General features: G+C 43.3%; 1 protein-coding gene across 2 annotated transcripts in view; it reads right to left on the bottom strand.

Annotated features, from left to right (window-relative positions):
- csmd3b (CUB and Sushi multiple domains 3b) overlaps positions 1-24678 on the bottom strand; it is a 1253873-nt gene that overhangs the window by 484156 nt on the left and 745039 nt on the right. For both annotated transcript variants that reach the window (XM_051936007.1, XM_051936008.1), the window contains exon 8: positions 1212-1299. In XM_051936007.1, the coding sequence (XP_051791967.1) occupies positions 1212-1299 (88 nt within the window). The remainder of the gene's footprint in view (positions 1-1211; positions 1300-24678) is intronic.

Here is a 24678-nt window from a genome sequence, read left to right as displayed (position 1 = left end):
CCCTCAAGCAACTCAGCCCACCAAACAATGGCTTCACACGTAAATCAACATCAAACGTCTTGTTTGCTTTGTTCTGTGGCGGCTTGTCGCTATCTGTTCGCCGTTTCTGCTGGCTGTGCGGGGCGGCAGGCTGGCTTGCCTGGTTGTCTTCATGTGGCGGTGACAGCCACAGTGCAACGCAATCTTGGTCTGTCCCTCTTGTCATCGATAAGTGGCGGTCCTCCCAGGCACGTCAGCACCACAATCAGCTGATGCCAGTACCTCAGTTTCATTTTTGATCTCCATCAACAGATCACTTGCACCAAAATCGGAATCCAGCAAGTCACGATAGATAGATAGATAGATATGAAAGGCACTATATGATAGATAGATAGATAGATAGATAGATAGATAGATAGATAGATAGATAGATAAATGCAAGGCACTATAAGATAGATAGATACATAGATATGTGAAAGGCACTATATCATAGACTTATATAGGGTAAACGGTAAAAACTTGCCACCCCACTTACCTGTCAATGCATATGAATGAAAAGTGGCATATAGGCTTATCACAAAACAGTATGCATCAGCAGTCAGCACAGACTCTTGGAATCTTGATAGATAGATAGATAGATAGATAGATAGATAGATAGATAGATAGATAGATAGATAGATAGATAGATAGATAGATAGATAGATAGATAGATAGATAGATAGATAGATAGATAGATAGATAGATAGATAGATAGATAGATAGATAGATAGATAGATAGGACAGACAGACTTTATTAATCCCAAGGGGAAATTCACATACTCCAACAGCGGCATGTCGCCCACAGAGTATGTTGCTTTGCACGTTCGCGTCGGTCTCTCGCCAGATGGCGATGCCATTTTAAAGGTTCGCTTCTCACGTGTGTGCCGGTGACTGAGGTCAAATCAATCAAACCATCTTTCCTACTTGCAAAGAGAGTCAAACTAAAACATAACAGCGAGTTCTGTCGCCGTTTACCATCCTCTACCTCGGAATTTTTCAACAAAAGTTGACATCCACCCTCAAAGAGTTAATACCATCTGTATGGTGTGTCATTCAAGAGCTGGCATTTCCCAAAATGAACTCCGGTGGTCTTTGTGGGCTGTTGCTTAAAAGTAAAGTAACCCAACTCTCAAATAAGGCACAAGTATGCAGGCTTCAAGCGCGTTCTCAAGGCATTCAGGCAATGAACTCACCTAAAATCAGATCCGATCCTTTTTCCATGTTCTGGTTCTCCGGGATCAGGACACGAATTGGAGGCTTGTTTAATTCCACCTTCATTCACTGAAAAAGAAAGCAACAGGACGCATCAAACAATGCGCTTGGAGAGGCCATTTGACAGGAACAGTACAATTACATGGGGCTTGTGCCGCTCCAGATGTGAAGACCCCTATGGCTCCCGGCCTCGGCAAAGGGTCATTTGAAGAGGAGAAGCGGGACCACCAATGGCAACTTGTTCAGGTATCCAGCACTTCAGACTTTCAAATTCAAAATGAATAGCGAGGGGGCCGTGATGCACACGTAACCACAGGGATACCTGGATAGCTCATTCAGCTCCATGAAAAGCTGGGACACTTCGCTAATCAACACAACACGCCGACTGCGTTAAACACGAACAGCCACACATCTTGTGAATTTCAACGGTTTACTTTTTTGAAGCTATACACTCATGTCAAACCCGATGACTGCACTAAGCTCCAAAGATATTTTGGGCCAGACGAGTGTTTGCCACCGTGGCACATCGTCATGACTTTTAATTACACGTATTAAGACCCGAGTCGGTTAAGTTTCCCCCAATTCATCCATTATGCAGGTCTTCAATTATCCGGGTGCCAAATTTTGTGCTTCACAATGTGCCACACCAATCAGGACAGCCAACCTCGTACCCAAACTCTCTGCTGGCGCGGCCATCCGGGCAGAATGTGCTCTGGCATTGCCCTGCTGGAATATTCAGGAATGTCCCGGGAAAAGATTTGACAGGCAACATAAGTTGCTCTAAAATCTTTACAAACTGAATCATTCTGCATTAACGGTGCCCTCACAGATACCATGGGCACTGAGACATCCCGAAAACATGATGGGTACTAGGTGTTGTGCCTCACGCTGATAACAGCTTGGCTGGTCCTTGGTCTTATTGACCCGGAGAACATTTTTTTTTTTGGACTACAAAACACGATTCCACTGGGCTACTTTTCCACGTCCAGAGAGGTTGATGGCACTTCTGGACGATGTTGATGTGTAGCTGCTGCTTTGCTTAGTGAAGCCTCAGCTTGTGTATGTGAATGCAGCAGTCAATGGTGCCCACCAACAACATATTCCTGAGCCTAAGTCATGATGTCCATTACAGACAGTGACGTCTGAGGGACTGGAGATCACACATTCAGAAGTGACTCTTCAGCTTGGCTCTTTACGTGCCCAGATTTGACGGATTCCTTCCATCTTTTAATTAGTTTGCACAATATAGCGAGTAAATTACCCCAAATCCTAACATTTTTATCTTTGGGGAACTTTACTAAGGCGAGCCTTGACTCATCCTTACTCTTGGATGGACAAAAGTCTTTTTTTTTTGGAGGCTGTTATACAGTATATTAGAACAGAAATGACTCGCCTGTTTCACATAACTTGGTTATTTCAATTTGTCACATCATTAGTACTCCCTAAACTGCTCCTGTCCCAGCTTTTTTGGAACATCAGTCCACCTTAATAAAAAGATATGTGTCTGTGTGTCCATCCAGTTGCTATGTCTCTGTCGTTCCAACAGATGGCACATCGCAAACATTAGCACTGCTTTTATGGTATGGATTGATAAAATCAGTGTTTTGCATTTATCATTCTCACAGATGGCACAACACAAACATTAACAGTGCTTTTACAAATCCCATACCAAATGCCATATAACAGAGACTTATGCATTGAATTAGTCATTCCAACAGATGGTGCATCACAAACATCAACAGTGCTTTTTTCAAATCCCATATCAAATGGCATATAACAGAGACTTATGCATTGAATTAGTCATTCCAACAGATGGTGCATCACAAACATCAACAGTGTTTTTTCAAATCCCATACAAAATGGCATATAACAGAGACTTATGCATTGAATTAGTCATTCCAACAGATGGTGCATCACAAACATCAACAGTGTTTTTTCAAATCCCATACAAAATGGCATATGACAGAGACATTTGCAATGCATTTGTCCTTACAGCAGTGGGTGTAGCACAAGCATTTTTGTGGTACACCATCTGTTGGAATGGCAAATGCAAGGTTTTTTTTTTTATCTTACTACATGCGTTAAAAATACATTCCAATTGATGGTGCACTGCAGACACTAATGCTTAGTAAGGTCTGCCTTGGTTATTTAGATTTCAGCCCATGGGTAGCAATTGTATATCTTCAAAAAACAATGCAATTAGTTAAGTAAAACATGACATGTCTAATCTTTATTCGGTTTTTGTTGTTTGATTTTCTTTTTGTTTTTATTAGCATCTTCCAGACTGTCCCCACTTTTTTGGGATCAGGCTTGTAACTCCCTCTCCCCTTTAACCCAATGTTACGTCAATAGTTCCACCATTATCATTTCGTAAATCTAACTTGAATTTTAATCAGCAGATGGTGTTCTCATGACTTCAGTAGGTTTTGTGCTTTTCTGTAAATGTTCACACCAGCTGGACAATCCCAAGGTTGCACATGTGATCTGGAAAATTTCGATTACGTGTCATGAGACGTGACCTGGTGAACAAATGGCTAACCTGTGAGAGAAAGCCATAATGTCTTCGTCTCTGCTCCTGTCATGCTTCAGCTGGGGTTCCTCCTCTGACTGCAGTGCAGATCTTTCTTTTATGTCCTTTTGGTTCATTTTAGATCCTTTTCTTTACATGAATGTTGTTCGTTTTTTATTTTGTTTATGTGTCAATGCCCTGGTTATGTCCCATGTGTTTTGTGGGTGGTTCCCACCCAAGAGGCGGGGCCACCAGGAACTGCCCTCCCCCCTGTAAACCTGGAGGGTCTCCCACAGTTCCTGGCGGCTCATTTTTGAATGTGCTATGGAGAGTGTGAGGGTGTGCTGGACTAAAGTCGTTAGTCTTTAAAGGCTAAGACTGAAGGAGCTTCTCTTGTAGTAGCAGTCAGACCATTCCAGAGCTTCACACCTACTTATTGGTGTTTGTTTGTCCATCCCATCCAGAGCTTAGAAGCTCAACCCTGGTCCTCAGCTCTTCCACCACACCCGAATGTGCTTGTTTGGAAGACGACCAGGGACACCCGGAGTGCTTCCCGGTGCACAGCCGTTACTTCCGCCACACTGGGGAGTGCCGGCGGAGGCTAATCAGGAGGCACCTGGAGCACGTCCAGGTGTGCATAAGAGGGGCCGCCTCCCTCCATTCAATGGCTGGAGTTGGGAGGAAGAAGACAAAGTCTTGGTGGAGAGGAGTGGAGGCGGCGAAGAGGGGCATCATTGTGTACAGAGGCCTGGACTTTGGGGAAGTACTGGGGTTGTGTGCTGTTCACTGTAAATATGTTCAATAAACGTGTGTTGGGTTTTGTACCTACGGTGTCCGCCTGTCCGTGTCAAGTTCCACAAGTCTTATTACAGAAGGGTAATAAGGGTCATCCTCTACTGAGATTTTTAAAAGTCGTCTTAAAACCAACTTGTTTTCTTCTGTCTTTCACTGTGTATGATGGGATTGTGGTGGATGTTATCATTGGGCGTTTTATTAATCTGCTTTTGCATGGTTGTTTGTATTGTGTTTATTTTAATGCTTTTTTGTACCGCACTTTGGCTCAACCTCTTGTTTTTAATGTGCTTTTATAAATAAATTATCTAATCAATATTACACTTTATAACACACTGGGGAGGACTCATCTAAAGTCCTGTGTGCAGTTTTGGTCTCCATAAAGACATAGCAGCACTAGAAAAGGTCCAGAGAAGAGCGACTCAACTGATTCTGGGTCTAAAGGGGATGAATTATGAGGAAAGATTAACAGAGCTGAGCTTTTACAGTTTAAGCAAAAGAAAATTGAGCTTAGCTATTAGCCAGTCAGTGCTCAGAAGCCATTAAGAAGGCTAGCAGGTTATATAGCACCTTGATGTGTGGAGTACAAGTCACAGGAGGTTCTGCTCAAGCTTTATAACACAGTCCTGGGTGCAGTTTGGGTCTCCAGGCTACAAAAAGGACATAACAGCACTAGAGAAGGTCCAGAGAAGAGCGATGAGGCTTATTCGGGGCTACAGGGGATGAGTTATGAGGAAAGATTAAAAGAGTTGAGCCTTTAAAAAAGATGAAGAGGAGACCTGAGTGAAGTGTTTAAAATGATGAAGAGAGTGAGTCCAGGGGATCAAGACTGTTATTTTAAAATGAGCTCATCAAGAACACGGGGACACAGTTGGAAACTTGTGAAGGGGAAATTTCCCTTCACATTAGGAAGTTTTTCTTTACATAGAGAACCGCAGACACTTGGAATAAGTGACCAAGTGGTGTGGTGGACAGTAGGACTTTAGGGACCTTCAAAACTCGACGATGTTATTTTAGAGAAATTACAGTAAGTGGATAGGACTGGCGAGCTTTGGTGGGCTGAATGGCCTGTTCTGATGTTCCAATTACATGGCTGTCAAAGTGTGGCAAACTTGTGATACTTTCTGGGCAAAACAAGAAAATTGTGCAGAAAAGTCAAGGAGTTGTGATGATCAGTTGTGTCATCTCAGATTGTCATTAAATGTGACTGTGCTGACTCACAAGGGACAGTAGAAAAGTAATGACCTGGAGAATCGTAAGTCAGAGAACAGGCTAAGGGGGTCAAAGCCGGCAGTCAACGAGAAGTTTTATCAAAGCCAAAACGCTGATCTGAAAATCTGGATTTGAACAACCAGAAAGACTAAATAATGATGGTGTAATTCAGTGACACAAGGTTCACCCGTCAAGCCTGAAGAGACACCTGAGGTGACTGGCACCCCGGGGGAACTCTGGACAAGATCTCGATGGAGATGGCAGAAATAGAAACTTAACATGTTGGCGCCTAAACAGAATTGAATACAGAACTCGCTCATAACGGGTTCAAGACAAAATCAGACCCCATATATTTGAATTCCTCGAGTCTCAAAACCTTATAACCTCATTGCACACCGAGAGGAACCGTACAGGAATTTACACAAGAAGTCATTCAACTTGGCCATCATCGCAGTGATATGCTCTCATCGAGAAGGTGGACTCTCTCCAATAGCTTCTCCATCATTCTAAAAAACTGAGTTAACAAGTAAAGTCTTGCGCCCCCCAAGAGAGACCATCTATAAAAATAAAGATGGACTGCTGCACTTTACCAGGCCTTACTAATTTGATGGAGGTAACCTCAGAAGTCTACAGTACTGCTGAGCCGCCTTCCTTCAGCAGATGATAAAGAGATGCTCCCTCCAGGTGTCACGGCCTTATGTTCCCTACGCCATTCTACAGACTTCCTCGCTCTCCGTGGTCGCAGTTGAGGGGCACTCGTTATGCATGCATATAGCAAACCACCCGCTGGAAATTGCCATGCAGAGCATCGCAATCAAAGCAAAGCAAATGCAAGTCAGTGGAAAACAAAATGCTTTAAAAGACACACGGATGGCAAGCAGGTGCATAGAAGGCATGAAGCAGACATGGGTGACGACGGCTCAGGTGGGTGGCAAACCGCAAAGAGCAGGTGGGCAATGCCAAGTCATTGTGACAAAAAAAAAGCCTCTGAAATGAGAAAGGGCAAAACATTTTTCAAATGGACCACATCTTCCTTGACATTTGAACAATTCGGCGGAGTTACTTCAAAATAGGAGACAGGCGCATATAGCGCCTTCGCTTTCTGCATATTTCATATAGGAGCCTTTTGCTACAATCATTTAAATTATTTTTTTAACTTCTCATACAACACTCCTCAGACTATAAATACAACAGAAGATCAGGTCACTTGCAGAACTTCTCAGATGATTCTGCACTTGTGTGGTGCATTGATAAAGGAGATGAGACAGAGGAGGGGAAGAGGGGGAGAACAGCCTACCATCACTCAACATCAAGGACAAACTAGAAGACATACAGCAGCTACCACAGCTGACTTTGGTGTCATACTTCTGCAATTCTCAGATAATTTCTGCACTATGGGGGCACATTGATAAGGTGGCTACCTACTACTCAACATCTAAAGGCTTATGTTGCTGCTGGAAAGGCCAGCAGGGGGCACTTACCCTGTGATCTGTGTGAGGATCCCAATGTCAGTGGAGTGACGAGGACGCGGTGCCACCTTTTGGATGAGATACAAATGTCATCCTGGGTAATGGACCTCTATCTGTCTGGCGCTACAAGAAACAAGCCGGTCTCCTTTTCCCTTCACTCATTACTCCTCAGACGATAAATACAACAGAAGATCAGGTCACTTGCAGAACTTCTCAGATGATTCTGCACTAAGGGGCCACACTGATAAGGGGGCTGAGACAGGGGATACGAGTCAGGTGAGGAACTTTGAGAACTACCTACTACTCAACATCTAAAGGCTTATGTTGCTGCTGGAAAGGCCAGCAGGAGGCGCTTACCCTGTGGTCTGTGTGAGGATCCCAATGTCACAGTAGAGTGATGAGGACACGGTGCTGTAAAAACTGGTGCCACCTTTTGGTTGAGACACAAATGTCATCCTGGGTAATGGACTTCTATCTGTCTGACGCTACAAGGAACAAGCCAGTCTCCTTTTCCCTTCACTCATTACTCCTCAGACGATAAATACAACAGAAGATCAGGTCACTTGCAGAACTTCTCAGATGATTCTGCACTTGTTGGGTGCATTGATAAAAGGGATGAGACAGAGGAGAGGAGTCAGGTGAGGAACTTTGAGAACTACCCACTACTCAACATCTAGAGGCTTGGGTTGCTAGAGGACATACAGCAGCTACCACAGTAGACTTTGGTGTCGTACTTCTGAAATTCTCAGATGAGTCTGCACTTGTAGGGTGTGTCGATAAGGGGGACGAGACAGAGGAGAGGGGTTCGGTGGAGGACTTTTAGGCGACTATGTCTTTGTGCTCTATGGAGAATCATGTTATGTCTGAGCATCATCACTTAGAATAAACCTTCTAAAACATTCTACAAGGCCTGATGCGTCTAGCCAGGGTTTTTGAGGGTGTTTCCCCCTCTAGTGGCATTTTCGGAAGTGCTTTGGTACTTTTAGAGTCTCTCCCCCTCCTTAAAAGTGATATTCCATGATGCCCGCTTCACTCACTAGAGTACTCTTCATGTTGTAGGACGTGTGTGCCATGCTGTGCTGTGTGTGTGGCACCCACAAATGTGCCCAGGTACCTCTTTTGACCCTTTTCAGGGTCGATATGTTGTGTTCCATTTTGGTTTTGGTGGTAACAGAAGCAAAATTGTGAAATGTGGGGTAATAAACAGTTATGCCACACCTTGGAATCTTAAGTGCAAAAGTAGCGGAGGACGTGCCCTTCTTCATTTAAGGTAAATAAATTTGAAGTTCCCAAAGTTCTGCGTCTGAGAGTCATATTACATGTACTTTCCCCTTTCTGTATTGTTTATTAAAAATAAAATCTTTCTCGACCCCCCAACTCCACTAGAAATTGTGGGAAATTAAACCCCATGGCAATCGTGTGATCTTCAAAAGTTCTTTGAACCTTTTCTTCTCCGAGTCCTGCCTGACTAGTACAATGGAGACGTTCAACTCATTAACTGCCAGCAGAGTGTTTATGCATCAGTATCTAAGAACAAGGAAAGGAACAAGAAGCCGAACGAATCTTAAGGGAAAAGGAGATGAAAAGGGCCGTGCATCTTATTTGTATAGATACAGCACCCTCACAGACACAAACGAAGAAGAAGAGCAGCATTCTGTGTATCCATAATCATCTGGTTGATTTTATTTTTGCTTTATCTTATCCTGACCAGCATTGGCACAATTACCCGAGCCGTCGTCGTACAGGCTTGCTCCTCACTCACACTCGCTCCAGCGGTTCTTAAAATGTATTATTTTTTTGCCACTCAATTTTGCCTTTTTTGTGTCTCTGTGACCCACAAATCACTGCGGAGCATCATCTTAGGGGGTCAATCCCCCTTGTAAAATCTGAGCCGATTGTTGTCCCGTGTGTGTGTGTATTGGGGAGGAAGGGTTATCCTTCTTAATGAATCGCCGCCATTCGTCGTGACTCTTAGTTGAAGAAACACGGCTCTATGTCACTGACCTCCTGGAGAAGCTCAAAGTTTCAAAAAGGGTTTGATCCCCTCGCCCTGATCTGTGGCGTGCCACAATTTGACCGTGGAGGGCTACAGAGAGTCCTTTGGACTTCATGGCTTGGTTTTTGACCTAAAATGCAGTCAATTCTATTGGCCACAAGTGGACTCCTGTCTAGTTCTAGAAAAATCTCAGAAAGACAGCCTACCATAAATACCAAATAGATGGACTGATGCTAAGATGGCTGTCCTTCCAATAGCTTCACCCATCTCAGCTGAAGACTTCTGATTCCCTGTTAGGGTGACCACTGGGTTCTTGGTCAAATCCTTAACCAAGGCCCTTCTGGCCCACTTCTTTAGGTTGGCCAACCTCTGGATGAGTCCTGGTGGTTCCAAACATCTTCTGTTACTCAAAGCTTTAGAGATGGTTTGATCCCCTTGCTCTGATCTCTGCCTCACCACAGTTTGATCATGGAGGACTACAGACAGCTCCTTGGACCTCATGGCTTGGTTTTTGACTTGACATGCAGTCAATTCAATCGCCAACAAGTGGACTCCAGTGAAGTTCTAGAAAAATCTCAAGAAGATAGCCTACCATAAATACCAAATAGATGGACTGATGCCAAGATGTCCGTCATTCCAATAGCTTTTCCCATCTCAGCTGAGGACTTCTGATTCTCTGTTGGGGTGACCAGTGGGTTCTTGGTCAACTCCTTAACAGAGGCTCTTTTTGCCCACTTCCTCAGTTTGGCCAACTTCTGGAAGAGTCCTGGTGGTTACGAACGTCTTCTATTTCACAATGATTGAGGTCACCGGGAACACTCAAAGCTTTAGAGATGGGTTGATCCCCTTACCCTAATCTCTGCTTCACCACAGTTTGATCATGGAGGGCTACAGACAGCTCCTTGGAACTCATAGCTTGGTTTTTGATTTGACATGCAGTCAATTCAATTGGCCATAAATGGACTCACATTAAATTCTAGAACATTTTCAAGGAGACAGAGTAAGACTAAGATGGCCATCCACCCAACAGCATCTCCAATCTCTGCTGATGTTAGTGTGACCTCTGGGTTCTTGGTCAACTCCTTAACCAAGGCCCTTCTTGCCCACTTCCTCATGTTGGCCAACTTCTGGACGAGTCCTGGTGTTTCCAAACGTCTTCTATTTCTCAAAGCTTTATCTCTGCCTCACCACAGTTTGATCATGGAGGGCTACAGTGAGTTCCTTGGACCTCATTTCTTAGCTTTTGTCCAGACATGCAGCGTGAGTTGAGTGTCTTTCTAAATGATGTCCAAATCAGCTCAATGCGCCACAGGTAGACTCCAATCAAGTTCTCCACACATCTCAAGGACAATTAAAGCAAGCAGGAGGCACCTGAGCCCGATTTGGAGGACCACAGCAAAGGCTCCGATTTCAGTTTTGGATTCTTAATACATTTGCAGACCTTTCTGGTCACATGTTGTCTCTTCATCATTATGGCTTATGGAGTGTAGATTGATGGGCAAACATAGAAAATTTGTCCATTGAAAAATTATAATTACAACATAATAAAGTATGCAGAACATGATTGACTTGGCGTGAATTAAGACATGAACACCTCGTGAGTCCACTGTAATTTGGATATGTTCAGGATGGGAATAGAGTAGACCCCTGCAAAATCGCGGTTCAGAGTTCACAGCCTCAGTCATTTCCGGATTTTTCCTTAGAACTTAACCAATAATTGTTCACGGAAACTGCAAATATCCTCCGCAATTCCCTCATGGCTTTTTTCGTGGCAATACTGTACTGTACGGAGAACACAAAGCAACTGAAGAAGAAAAGGCGGCTTGTGATGGTGAAAGTAGCCAATCCAAAAGCGTTTTTCACTTCTCCTTGCTGGTGATTGGCTGCTGCCCTGTGACGCATCTCCAGCAGAAGCAGCCCAGCATTCCCACATCATAACAGTTTACCGTGTGCAGCTCTCTCGAGTGTTTCGCTGAGCGTTCTTGTGTTTTTCGTTTTGTTCTTCTTAAACCTCTAAGATGCCACCCAAATGCCCTGCACCTTCTAAGGCTTCTGGCAATGAACTGAAGCACCAGAAGAAATTTCAGACACTCCAGGAGAAGGTTCAACTACTGGATTTGCTCCTAGAACTAAAAAGTTATGCTGCAGTAGTCACCCGAGGAGCTGTAAATCTTCTGCTTTGCTGTGCAGTCATTATCTTCTTTACATTCTTTCATCGTACTGCACAGCTAATTCATCCTCATCTTCAATAAATATAATTCATTATTGGTGAGTAATGTATTTTTTATTAAATTATTACTGTATTTACCCTACTTATACCAAAGAAAACGCGCTGGCATGAATTCCAGTACATGTAGGGGTAACATCAGGATTTGACATTCTAGCACTGTGGGAGACACAGCACTACAGTACTGTGCTGTAGACGGATTTACCTTTACATTCTTTTTGTTTATAGGGTAATGTATTAAGATGAGTTTTAAATGAAATTAAAGTGTTTTGGGGGCATATTTAGGGTTTAAACTATAAAAATAGGCATTTTTTTTTTAACCACATCCAAAATTTGCAGTTTTTCACAATTCGTGGGTGCTCTAGGAACGTAACGCCCGCAAATTCCAGTCATCTGTTTTCAGAGTAACAATGAGATCCAAAGTTCACGTCCAGAGGGCCGGTAAATGAACCCACATCCCAGGAGCTGCCACTAACTTCCATTATAACCCGACACACAAGTCTTTAGCGGGGATTTGTGAGAAAAGCTCACGCAGATTTGAGGAGTCTCTACAACGATGAGTGGAAATCAATGGAGGTTTGAGGCGGCAGGAACACCAACGACAAAGCTGACTTGGAATAAAACTTCAGAATCCCAACACACTGCTGTTTATAAACTAAGCAAAGGGCACATCCGAGAGGAAGACGAGGGGGTCGGAGAAAATGCACTCTGTTTGGTTTGTGACATTTTCAGATGTGACGTTGACAGTATTAACCAGGCAGGCAGTTAATTAGGGTGTCAAAACTACAATCATAAGGGCCGTTCTTGGGACGTCTTCACCTTTTCATCCGCACACGTTACTAATCCCACTCACAGGTAGACGGGCGCTTAAGGGGTGGACTCATCGGGAGATGATTTCATCGGAGGCCTTTCCATTTGGAGTATTGGAGGATATGTCACTCCTTATATTTCTTTTGTCAACGAGGTGATAGAAAGGCACCGCACTGCGATTCTCTCCCTCGTTTTCAGATGTCTTTGGAAGTTTTAAGGGATGATTAAAACCGAGATCAAGCCATGTTAGATTTATGAAATAATTATGTTCACTAAAAGGAAATGTTAATTTTAGATTCAATTAAGCTAATGTGTAATATCCAGCTGCTGAATATGCTAATCGGAGCGCCTAATAATTCAAATAAAGTGAAATTCATTCATTTAAATTATTGCTAATCAATCTATGTATTTCAATTCGGTAAGGGGAGTCCACCCCAGCAAACATCAACTGCACGACATAGATAGATAGATAGATAGATAGATAGATAGATAGATAGATAGATAGATAGATAGATAGATAGATAGATAGATAGATAGATAGATAGATAGATAGATAGATAGATAGATAGATAGATAGATAGATAGGATACTTTATTAATCCCAAGGGGAAATTCACAATACGCACAAGGCATGCGATGTACGGTGGGAGACCAAAGTGGGGACCCCTGGAGTGTCCGGCGCAGAAGAGGAATGGACTGGGGGGACAAAAACAGCAAATATCTAAAATGGCGGCTCTCCAGTGCAGTCCTGGGGCTTAGATTTATCTGTGCTTAGATAAATCCCCTCCTTAATTAAGCAACCTGTTATTTTTCCCAGTTTTAATGTTTTGTCACCAATCCAGAAATCACAAAGCTGAGTTTGGTAACTCTTTAGTGGAATGTTGCAAGCATTTATGTCGGGTTTGCTACGGAGGGATAATAAAAGTGTGGAGAATAAGAAACAACAAAAGTGGGAGAAACGTCTAAGAAAGTACAGGAGTGGTGTGGACACGTGATGACGAGAGACAATGAAGATGTGGACAGAAGAGTAATGGACATGAGGAAGAGAAAGCGAGAAACGGCAAAGCCGAGGAGGATGGATAAAGGAAAAGATCTGAAGGAAAAGAGCCTGAGTGAGGAGGAGGTGCAGGGCCAAGATGTGGGAAAACAGGAAGAAGAAGAAAAACAGGAAGAAGATAGGGATAATTTAGTGGTTTCTTTTTTTTTTAGATTTTTTTCATCTTCCTCATCATCATTATTTTCATTATACCAAACATGCAAAAGGACGAAGGTCCAAGTCTTTAGAGTCCTGGTACTCCCTGTATGCGAGACATGGACGCCATCCAGAGACGAAGACTGGACTCTTACATATGTGTCTCTTTGGAGAATCCTTGGTTTGACTTTGTGTTGCTCACGGAGTCCCGAACGAGGCACATTACCTGCATTGTGAGGGAGCGTCAGTTATGGCACTACGGCCAAGTGGCGCGATTCCCCGAAGGTGAATTTTTGGAATTCTACAGCAAAGGGTCTGAATACTTCTAGGAAGGAGAGAGTTCACTTTTTGATTCTTTCACTGTCACTATGAGTTTTCCTCTCTGTATGAAGTTTGCACGTTCTTCCAATCTCTGCATGGGACTCCTCCCACAGTCCAAAGACATGCAGGTTTGGTAAACTGGCCACCTTAAATTGGCCCCCAGTGTGTGCTTGGTGTGGGTGTGTGTGCCCTGCAATAATCTGGCACCCTGTACAGGGTCTCTTCCCTGACTGGCACCCTATGCTAGCTGGGATAGGCTAAAGAAGACCCCTGCAACCCTGTTCAGGACTGACTAGGGGTTATCAAGTGGCAATTGATGGGAAAAAATGGGAAATTTACCTACAATTAAATCTTCAAGAAAATAAATTGTGCATAAGTCTGAATACTTTACGAATCCACTGCATATATGTATCTATCATCTAGAGCCTTTCATATCTATTTATCTATTATATAGCACCTTTCATCTGTCTATGTATTATTTATAGTAGCTTTCATCTGTTTATCATATAATGTCTTATCTATCTGTTTGTATATCATATAGTGATAATCTATCTTTCATAGATATAGATATAGATAGATATCTATCTATCTATTCCTGCCAACTACACTAAGTCTATCTAATCCTGCCAATTACACCAAATCTATCTATCGAATCCTGCCAACTACACTAAATCTATCTCTCTAATCCTGCCAACTACACTAAATCTATCTCTTGCTCTAATCCTGCCAACTACACTAAGTCTATCTATCTAATCCTACCAACTACACCAAGTCTATCTATCTAATCCTGCCAACTACACTAAATCTATCGAATTATGCCAACTACACTAAATCTCTCAGCTTTCTAATCCTGCCAACTACACTAAATCTCTCTCTCTAATCCTGCCAATTACACTAAATCTCTCTCTCTAATCCTGCCAACTACACTAAGTCTATCTATCTAATCCTGCCAATTACACCAAATCCATCTATCTATCGAATCTTGCCAACTACACTAAGTTTATTTATCTAATCCTACCAACTACACCAAGTCTATCTATCTAATCCTGCCAACTACACGAAATCTCTCTCTCTCATCCTGCCAACTACACTAAGTCTATCTCTCTAATCCTGACAACTACACTAAGGATCTGTGCTGGTATGCAGAAGGTTGCCGATTCAAATCCCCGTCACTGCCAAAAAGAGATCCTACTCTGCTGGGCCCTTGAGCAAGACCCTTAACCTTCAATTGCTCCAGGGGCGCTGTACAATGGCTGACCCTGCGCTCTGACCCCAAGGGGTATGCGAAAACTAACAAATTCCTAATACAAGAAATTGTATAAAGTGAAAGAATTTAGGCTGTTTTAGGGGTAAAGTGACATGAGCCTATATTAACAGTCTATCATTGTGTGAAAGGATTGGATGGATGGATCTCAAAAGCTCTTATAAATATTTTTTGGTCCATTACTCTTCATTTTCTGTACTCAATTCATTTTGATTAGCAAGTAAAAGCTAAGTAACCTCCTTGGCGTGACTCAGGCTGCCATTTCCGTGTAACTACGGTTAAGCCCGAGTCAGACTCAGGGTGAGGTGTCACCATCTGCTTTGGAGTGTTAAGCCTGATTCACTCTTTGGACAGTATTCATGCTGCCATCTAGTGGATGAAATAATTTCATGTTGCAAATAAAACTCCATAAACAATCCTGTGTTCTGCCACTTTATAGTAACATCGATTTTCATGAGGGGGCAGAGCCAAAAAAACACAATGGTAAACGAAATGCCTTAAATCCAGTTTTAGAACAAAATGAAACAGAACCATTATGTGAACTGAGCGATAGTGACAACGATGTGAATTGGTCACGAGATGCTGACACAGACAGGGGACGTGGCTGTCATGGCTCTGTGCAACAATGGCAAGTGACTTTGATAGCCTGAAGCTTCACTGTGGTGTAACAACAAGGTGTGTGGCAAGAAGGTAAAATGGAGAAAGGAGAAGAAAGATGGTAAGCACAGCTGACAAAGCAGCAACTGTCAGTGTGGGAGTCACTGAGGCTGGCACTGTGGTAGCCCCCCAACAACACAAGGGGCACGTCCATCGAGTGGATCGGCACTGACATTCTAACGTCTCACGTGCAAGTAACAGGAAAAAATAAGAAAAGCAGAGAAAGAACAGACATCAGCTGACCTGATTTCAACATCGAGCTGCACTGGTGACAGTCCCAAAACGTGTCACACAAGGGACGTGTACTGAATCTGTGACATTACAGCAGTGGACACCCACCTGGCAGACCTGACCTACTGGCTTCATGGTGCTGCTTTGCGCTCTGCTCATTTCTACTTTATTTAATGACATTTCTTTTTTTTCTGAGGGTAAACGTAAGGTTAAGGAGGTTAAAGGGAAAGAAAAACTGAAACAATTAAGCAGAATTAATCAGTAATTCATATTTTGGTAAAGAATTGTGTCGTTTCTGTGTTTATTCTTTTGTAAGTTCAATTTGAATGTGGCTTTTTGAAATAATCTACCTGACATCTAAAAGGGGAGATAATGTATGCCGAGACATTTCTGAAAATCAGAGATGGGTAGCGAAGGATATCTTTGTGAAATGGATTTTACAAAAAGCTGATTTGGAGAAAAAGTCAGTCGCATCAGGTAGCTCTTGTTTGTTCAGCACAATCTGATGACAGTAAACTGGAAACCATTCCAGAATTTCACCTCAGAACAGCTCAGTTAGTGCATTTCCTGGAGCAGTGCGGCTGAATATTCCCTAAAAGATATTTTATCAAATAAATAAAGCTGGATTATGGGGGAGCTGAATGATTGTTACGAAGAACACCTGACATTCATACGGGATGGCAACGGATGAAACGTCTAACTCTTCAGCTGGTGTCAAGGAAAAGGTGCTACAATACGTGGTGGGAGAAGAAAAAGAAGAAAACAAAGAAAGTTGATGAATTATTAAACTCCTCATTTCAGGGCACTGGTCAGGGACGCGGGAGGCCAGCAGAAGATGGCGGCAACTCCTGGGAACTCGGGAAGCTCACAGAGGCACCCGGCCTTGTAGATGGAGAGGTTAGATAGATGTTGTGGAAAGGCACTATATGACACACAGATGGGTAGACAGATGTACATGAAGAGCACTATATGATAGACAGACAGATGGACAGCCATGTGAAAGACACTATGTGACAGATAGATATGAAGAGCACTATATGAGACACAAATGGACAGATACAGATGTGAAAGGCACTATATGACACACAGATGGGTAGACAGATGTACATGAAGAGCACTATATGATAGACAGACAGATGGACAGCCATGTGAAAGACACTATGTGACAGATATATATGAAGAGCACTATATGAGACACAAACGGACAGATACAGATGTGAAAGGCACTATATGAGAGACAGATAGATGTGAAAGGCACTATATGACAAATACTTAGATATGAAAAGCACTCTATGACACACAGATGGACAGATAGAGATGTGAAAGGCACTATATGATAGACAGGCGGACAGAGAGAGATGTAAAAGGCACTATATGACAAATACTTAGACTGATAGATATGAAAAGCACTATATGACACACAGATGGACAGATAGAGATGTGAAAGGCACTATATGATAGACAGGCGGACAGAGAGAGATGTAAAAGGCACTATATGACAAATACTTAGACTGATAGATATGAAAAGCACTATATGACACACAGATGGACAGATAGAGATGTGAAAGGCACTATATGATAGACAGGCGGACAGAGAGAGATGTAAAAGTCACTATATGACCAATACTTAGACTGATAGATATGAAAAGCACTATATGACAGACATAGATGTGAAAGGCACTATATGAGAGGCATACGGATATGTGAAAGGCACTATATGATAAACAGACAGATGGACAGCTTTGTGAAAGGCACTATATGACAAATACTTAGATATGAAAAGCACTATATGACACACAGACAGGTACACAGATGTATATGAAAGACACTATATGACAGACAGGTGGACAGATAGAGATGTGAAAGGCACAATATGATAGACAGACAGATGAACAGATATGTGAAAGGCACTACATGACACATACTTTGACTGATAGATATGAAGAGCACTATATGACAGACGGATGGACAGATAGAGATGTGAAAGGCACTATATGATAGACAGACGGGCAAACAGATCTTTATGAAGGGCGCTACATGATAGACAGACAGACAGACAGATGTGTGAAAGGCACTATATGATGAACAGACAGATGAACAGATGTGTGAAAGGCACTATATGACAAATACTTAGAGTGATAGATATGAAAAGCACTATATGACAGATGGGTGGAGAGATAGAGATGTGAAAGGCACTACATGATAGACAGACAGACAGAGATATGAAGGGAGAGTGTCAGACAGACAGACAGACAGACTATGATCTGAACACACACCAGAATGACTAAAAAGGAAGAACATTTCAAAGAAAAAAAAACTTCTGATTCGGCCATTACAGTCCCAAGTGAGGCGCTATCCAGGTGTATTTCTGTTGGTATAAAGGAGCCCCCCACCGCCACTCATGACATTATTTGGCAGAGCTCTGCTGAATACTTCATTGGCTGAAAGTCCTCAGTGTTGTTATGTCACAGAGAGGATGTTCACAATGGCACTCAGTTTGGTCTTCATTCTCTCCTCCTCTTCTATCTCCAGTGGGTCGAGTGCATCTCATAAATGTGGCTGCCCTTTTTATTGAGCCTGTTGATTCAGTGGGCCTCTCTTGAAATGATTTTACCAGCTCACCACACCACACTGGCCATCACAGAGTTGGAGATGATGTGAAGGATGTCACTACTTACATTAAAAGAACGCAGCATCCTAAGAACAATCAGCCTGCTTTGCCCTTTACCCTTCTAGTTGCTCTGTGTTATGAGACCAGTCCAGCCTGTCACTGATGTGGACCCCCAAGTCCTTGCAGAAGTGCACCACCTCCACATCCTCTCCCTGAATGGTGACCAATACAGAGACGCCCTCTGGTGTGGTGAGAGACAATAAGCAGTTCCACCTCCACTAACTGAGCTACACTTGTGCATTTAATACTGCAAACTAAGAAAGAAAATGCAAACAAGCGACATCTGCTGAGCATCAAGCAAATTTCAGAGTCCAATGACACCACAAAGAACAGCAACAGAAAGAAGAAGAAAAAGAGCAGCGCCATCTGATGGGCGTCAAGTGCAGGAGCTGAAGGTCTGCGTGTTTTACAAGTTTCTAATGGGTTTGCAAGAATCTCTAAAATTCTGTGCTTGCTCTTGCACGCTGGGGTACTAAGTGTTGTTTAATGTGGGAAAAAATGAATTTCAATGATTTTAGCACAAGGTTGAAACACAACAAAATGTCAAAAAAGGGAAGGATCTGAAGACTCTCTGAATCCTCTGTGACTGCCAAGTATTAAATGATTTTAGTTAAAAGTCTTGCTTAGAATGAATAAATAAATAAAGTCAAACCCCAGTAGGTTGCCAAGCATGAATCCCTCAATAAAACGAGCCCAGGGTGTTTGTGAATGCAATCGGCTGATCAAACAGGCAGCTGTGTTGAGCAAGAGGGAAAGAAAAATGGCAGATTTAGAATAAGCAGCCTAAATAAATCTAATAAAAAAAGTAATGGAATGTAATATGAGCTGTTTATGAAAACAGGTGAAGCAATTTGTGCTTCATTTATTAAACTAATCACTTTTTGGCACAGGAGCACGAGGATCTTGTCAACAGGTATCACGTAACGGCTTATCACACAAGGGCTCAGAAATTAACACATCCTGCGATATCGAGGAAGGGAAAACATCGAAAGCAAAAATATCTGCTGCTGTCTGCTACGAGACGTTTCATTAATAGGGTAGTCTGGCCAACCATGGATGAGCTTGGACATGGCAATGAAGCCCTTTATTTTATTAAACCGACCAGTGCAGGCCAAACCTTCAAGATTCCACTTTATTTGTCATTTGAAACCAGAGACACAGCGGCGCCCACAAGAATGACATGGTGTCACTCGGCCTGATTACGTGCAAGAAACTACAACAACAACTAGAATAGTTTTTCACGCCCTTTCTGGCGTTGCGGCCCACATTTTCCTTCATAAATGTCTTTGCGACCCACCATTAAGAATCGAGAATGGACATCAGAGCAGGCGGGGGTTCCCTTTGGCGAATTGAGTGTGGCCATCAGAGAGCTGGAATTGAGTGCAATTGTCAGAGACACACTCAGCAACCCACCACCATTATGAACAACAGCAACTTACCACCCACCGGCCGCAGCACGGCACCAACTCAGTGGTTGAGAAATACTGAACTGGAATATCAAGATTATTTGAAACTGTCCAAGCAGACTAAAGCCAAACCAACCAATCAGACTGACAAACCAACCAAAGAAGAAACTGACCAATCAGACTGAGCAACAAAGCAAAATTGACCAATCAGACTGACTGAGCAATCAAAACAAAACTGTCCAAGCAGACTAAAACTAAACTAACCAATCAGACTGACAAAGCAACCAAAGAGAAACTGACCAATCAGACTGAGCAATCAAAACAAAACTATCCAAGCAGACTAAAGTCAAACTAACCAATCGGACTGACTGAGCAACCACAGAGAAAAAGACCAGTCATAACAAAGTCAACCTGACCAATCAGATTGACTCAGCAACCAAAGAGAAACTGACCAATCAGACGGACTGAACAATCAAAACAAAACTGGCCAATCAGACTGAGCAACAAAGCAAAACTGACCAATCAGACTAACTGAGCAATCAAAACAAAACTGTCCAAGTAGACTAAAGTCAAACTAACCAATCAGATTGACTCGGCAACCAAAGAGAAACTGACCAATCAGACCAAAGCCAAACTGACCAATCAGACCAAAGGCAAACTGACCAATCAGACGGACTGAACAATCAAAACAAAACTGACCAATCAGACTGACAAAGCAACCAAAGAGAAACTGGCCAATCAGACTGAGCAACAAAGCAAAACTGACCAATCAGACTAACTGAGCAATCAAAACAAAACTGTCCAAGTAGACTAAAGTCAAACTAACCAATCAGATTGACTCGGCAACCAAAGAGAAACTGACCAATCAGACCAAAGGCAAACTGACCAATCAGACTGATTGAACAATCAAAGCAAAACTGACCAAACAGACTGACAAAGCAACCAAAGAAAAACTGACCAATCAGAGCAAAGGCAAATGAACGATTAGACTGATTGAGCAACCAAATAGAAACTGACCAATCGGACCAAAGCCAAACTTAACAATCAGACTGACTAAGCAATCAAAGCCAAACTGACCAAACAGACTGACTGAGCGATCAAAATAAAAATGTCCAAGTAGACTAAAGCTAAACTGACCAATCAGAATGACTCAGGAACCAAAGAGAAACTGGCCAATCAGACTGAGCAACCAAAGCAAAACTGACCAATCAGACTGACTGAACAATCAAAACAAAATTGACCAATCAGACTGACAAAGCAACCAAAGAAAAACTGACCAATCAGAGCAAAGGCAAAATGAACGATTAGACTGATTGGTCAGTTTCTATTTGGTTGCTCAATCGGACTAAAGCCAAACTTAACAATCAGACTGACTAAGCAATCAAAGCCAAACTGACCAAACAGACTGACTGAGCGATCAAAATAAAAATGTCCAAGTAAACTAAAGCCAAACTAACCAATCAGATTGACTCAATAACCAAAGAGAAACTGACCAATCAGACCAAAGCCAAACTAACCAATCAGACTGACTAAGGAACCAAAGTCAAACTGACCAATAGGACCAAAGTCAAACTGACCAATCCGTTTGTTCAGAGGTACTGGACACACACACACAGGCCACGGTGTTTTATGATACTGTAAGCTGTTCTGTTTGTTCGGCTCATGCTGAGAGCTACCACTAAATTCCATTGTGCATCATGCAATGACAAGAAAGGCCGCCCGTCTATGCTGTACGCTCCATTCATATTGTTTATCCTTTTTATTCCTGGAAGGTTTTTTTTTTGAATACACAATAATTCACTCCCTATTTGTTATGAGTCATTTTGTAGCCTTTGGTATTACGTAAAATGTACGAGTCTAAAGTTCAAAACAACTTCATTAAAAACATAAATTTCCACTAACCGCAGCAATTTCCTTCATACAATAATTCATTAACTCATCAATAATTCACTAATTTGGCATTGTTTAAAATTCTTCAGTTTTGAGGTGGCTATGCATGAGCTAATAAAGCTGCAGAGAGCGCGGAGACTGAAGGCACAAAAACTCATTTCTAAATATAAATTCATCAATCTGAATTCCTGATATCACAGGTCGCAGGGCTGACAATTTACTTCATTTGTGTGGCTGAAGATATAAACTGGCAGATGAGCGTATTTTAGGGGGGGTGCGGTGGTTAGTGCCCTCACACTTGAGACAGCACAGGCATCCTGCCCCAGGTCACCGTCTGCAATGGGGTTAGTCTCACAGAGCCAGACGTAGAAATGTTTGCGTTCTCTAGAACCTTCTGTCTAGACGGCCGGCTCCAGCTCAGCTTGCACCACTTTCACCTCTGCGCCTGCTCGACACGGTGTGCAGAACGTGAAATGGTCTGAAAAACAAACCTCTGTGGAGTTCCCAGTCCATACTGACCTCCACCGGCCTGCTAGTTGCCTTTGCTCTCACGCTGTGAGCCTCCACCGCTCTGTCATGTGATAGCTTGGCACCCTTCCTATCACCTTTGATCCTAAAGCTTCCTGAATTTTCATTTGGTGGCCTGAAAGTTGCATCCTTGGAGTGGCAACAAACGCAGACCCTCTGTGGTCTGTTCTGCTCCTACTCTGTTCACTGCTTTCATAGACTGGGTGTTGGGCAGGGTGGCAGGGTCCAGCGGCTGGGGGGCATCTGTTGATGAAAAGAGATTCACTGATAAGGACTTTGCTGACGATGCTGTGATCTTCATGGAGTCAATGGAGGCTTTAATCGGGGGTCTCGAGAGACTGAGTGAGGAGTCTGAGTGTCTGGGCTTGTGAGGGTCCTGATAAAAACCAAGAGACAGGCCTTTAGTGACCTCTTGGGCACGGGAGTCAGCAGGGGATCTTGTCTGCAGAGAGAGTGTCGACTGCATCGAGGGGTTTACTTACCTCAGCAGTGACATTCATGTCTCTGGTGACTCTTTCTATGAAGTCAGTAGACAGATTGGGGGGTCATGAGGTCGCTGTAAAGGGCTGTGTGGTGGTCCTGATATCTCTGCAAACAGATGAAGGTCCAAGTCTTTAGAGTCCTGGTGCTTCCTGTTTGCAGTGATCTGAGACCAAGACTGGACTCCTTCATGTGTGTCTCTTCAGAGGGTCCCTGGGTACCACTGGTATGACTTTGTGTTGTTCACGGGATCCCGAATGAGGCACATGACCTGCACTGTGAAGGAGTGTCAGTTATCGGCAGTACAGCCAGGTGGCGCGATTTCCCAAGGGTGATCCGGCTTACAGGACCCTCACTTTTGAGGACCAGGCCAAGGGGACACCCACGTATCACCTGGCTGCGTCAGACAAATGGGTGGGACTGGACCGTGTGTCTGGCCTGGGGGGGCTGCAGACCAGGATCCCGAGCTGTTTTCGTCGTGTGGTGGGTGCTCCTCAACCTAACCTAACCTGACCTGAGACGCCTGATGAAGGTGACGCTGTGACAAGTCACTGAATGTAAACGCCGTAAGTGGTGTCACCTCCTGTTACTCTGGCAGGCAGAGCATTCCAAAGGACTGTTGTGTTTTTTTCCCCCCTAAAGCTTTCTGTACCCAATCTAATAGCGCTGGCCAAATGTCATAAAAACTCTCTTTAAAACCGCATTACTGATGTTAAAGAGAGGAACGCCAAGTGAACTCACTTTGTGAGCAAAGCGGGCAAGTAATAACATTTTATTAGCTTCCCGTCCTTCTCAAAATGGACCTCAATAATCGTTATTTACCAGCTTATTGTCTCTCTGATACCTCGTTGTGTTTAAGAGCCTCCACTTCAGCAGCAGAGCAACAGAGAAAACAGATGGAACATGAAACCTAAAAAGCCTTCTGGGCTGACACCAAACGTGACATATACAGTAGAATTTCCAACGTACTTAGTTTAAAGTCAAGTGTGTTCTAGGACAGCGGCAGCACAATAAAGGGCAGCACATATACGCTGGGGTCCTGGCATTGATGGAGCGAACACCATGAACTGGCCTGGAGGCCGATATAATGGATAGATGGGAGGAGACAACGGACCAGGACTACATTCCCCTCTGACACATTAGGTTGCAGCAGCCCCAGGCCTCGGCACCCATAGTGCATGCTGGGAACTGTAGGCCCGTAAAGGCAGTCCTGTTGGATCCTGTGGGTTCGTGATCCCAACTTTCAGAGACTTCCATCTGATCTCATGGAGCTTCCAGCAGGCTCTGCCCTGGCAACTGAAGTACTCCCGGGTCTCAGATAAAAGAGTCCAACAGAAGAGGACAAAGCTCACCTGGGAGGAGTGGAAGAAGAAAAAAGAAAGAAGAAGAAGAGAATGGTGTGTGCGCTGGTGCTGGTACGCTTATTACGAGGAAGCCTTTCTTCAGGTAACTTATTGGGGTAAAAACCCAGGACTTGTGTCTGGGGTCTGGCGTGTTGCAATGCCCCCTACAGGCCACAGACGAAAACTGAAGAGCTCAGAGTACTTTTCTGAATCTATTTGATCTTTTTATATTATACAGGGTGGGCCAAAATGAAGTACCCCATTTCTCAAGGTAGGATTGGGGTGGGTCGGTGGTCCTTTGATAGGCGGTCCCTTATAGTTTTCAGTCTGCCACATGCCTTGGTCAGGTGCGCACCGTGATTTCACCGTCAACGCGTTCTTCAAAAACTACAAATCCATCATCACTACGCAACGCGCCTTCCGAACGCACTTCAGCATTCCTCCAAACGGT

Source organism: Erpetoichthys calabaricus, chromosome 13 (genome assembly GCF_900747795.2).
Source record: "Erpetoichthys calabaricus chromosome 13, fErpCal1.3, whole genome shotgun sequence".
NCBI classification, from domain to species: Eukaryota; Metazoa; Chordata; class Cladistia; order Polypteriformes; family Polypteridae; genus Erpetoichthys; species Erpetoichthys calabaricus.
Note: the sequence above shows the minus strand (reverse complement) of the source record. Positions and strands in the feature narration are given on the sequence as shown.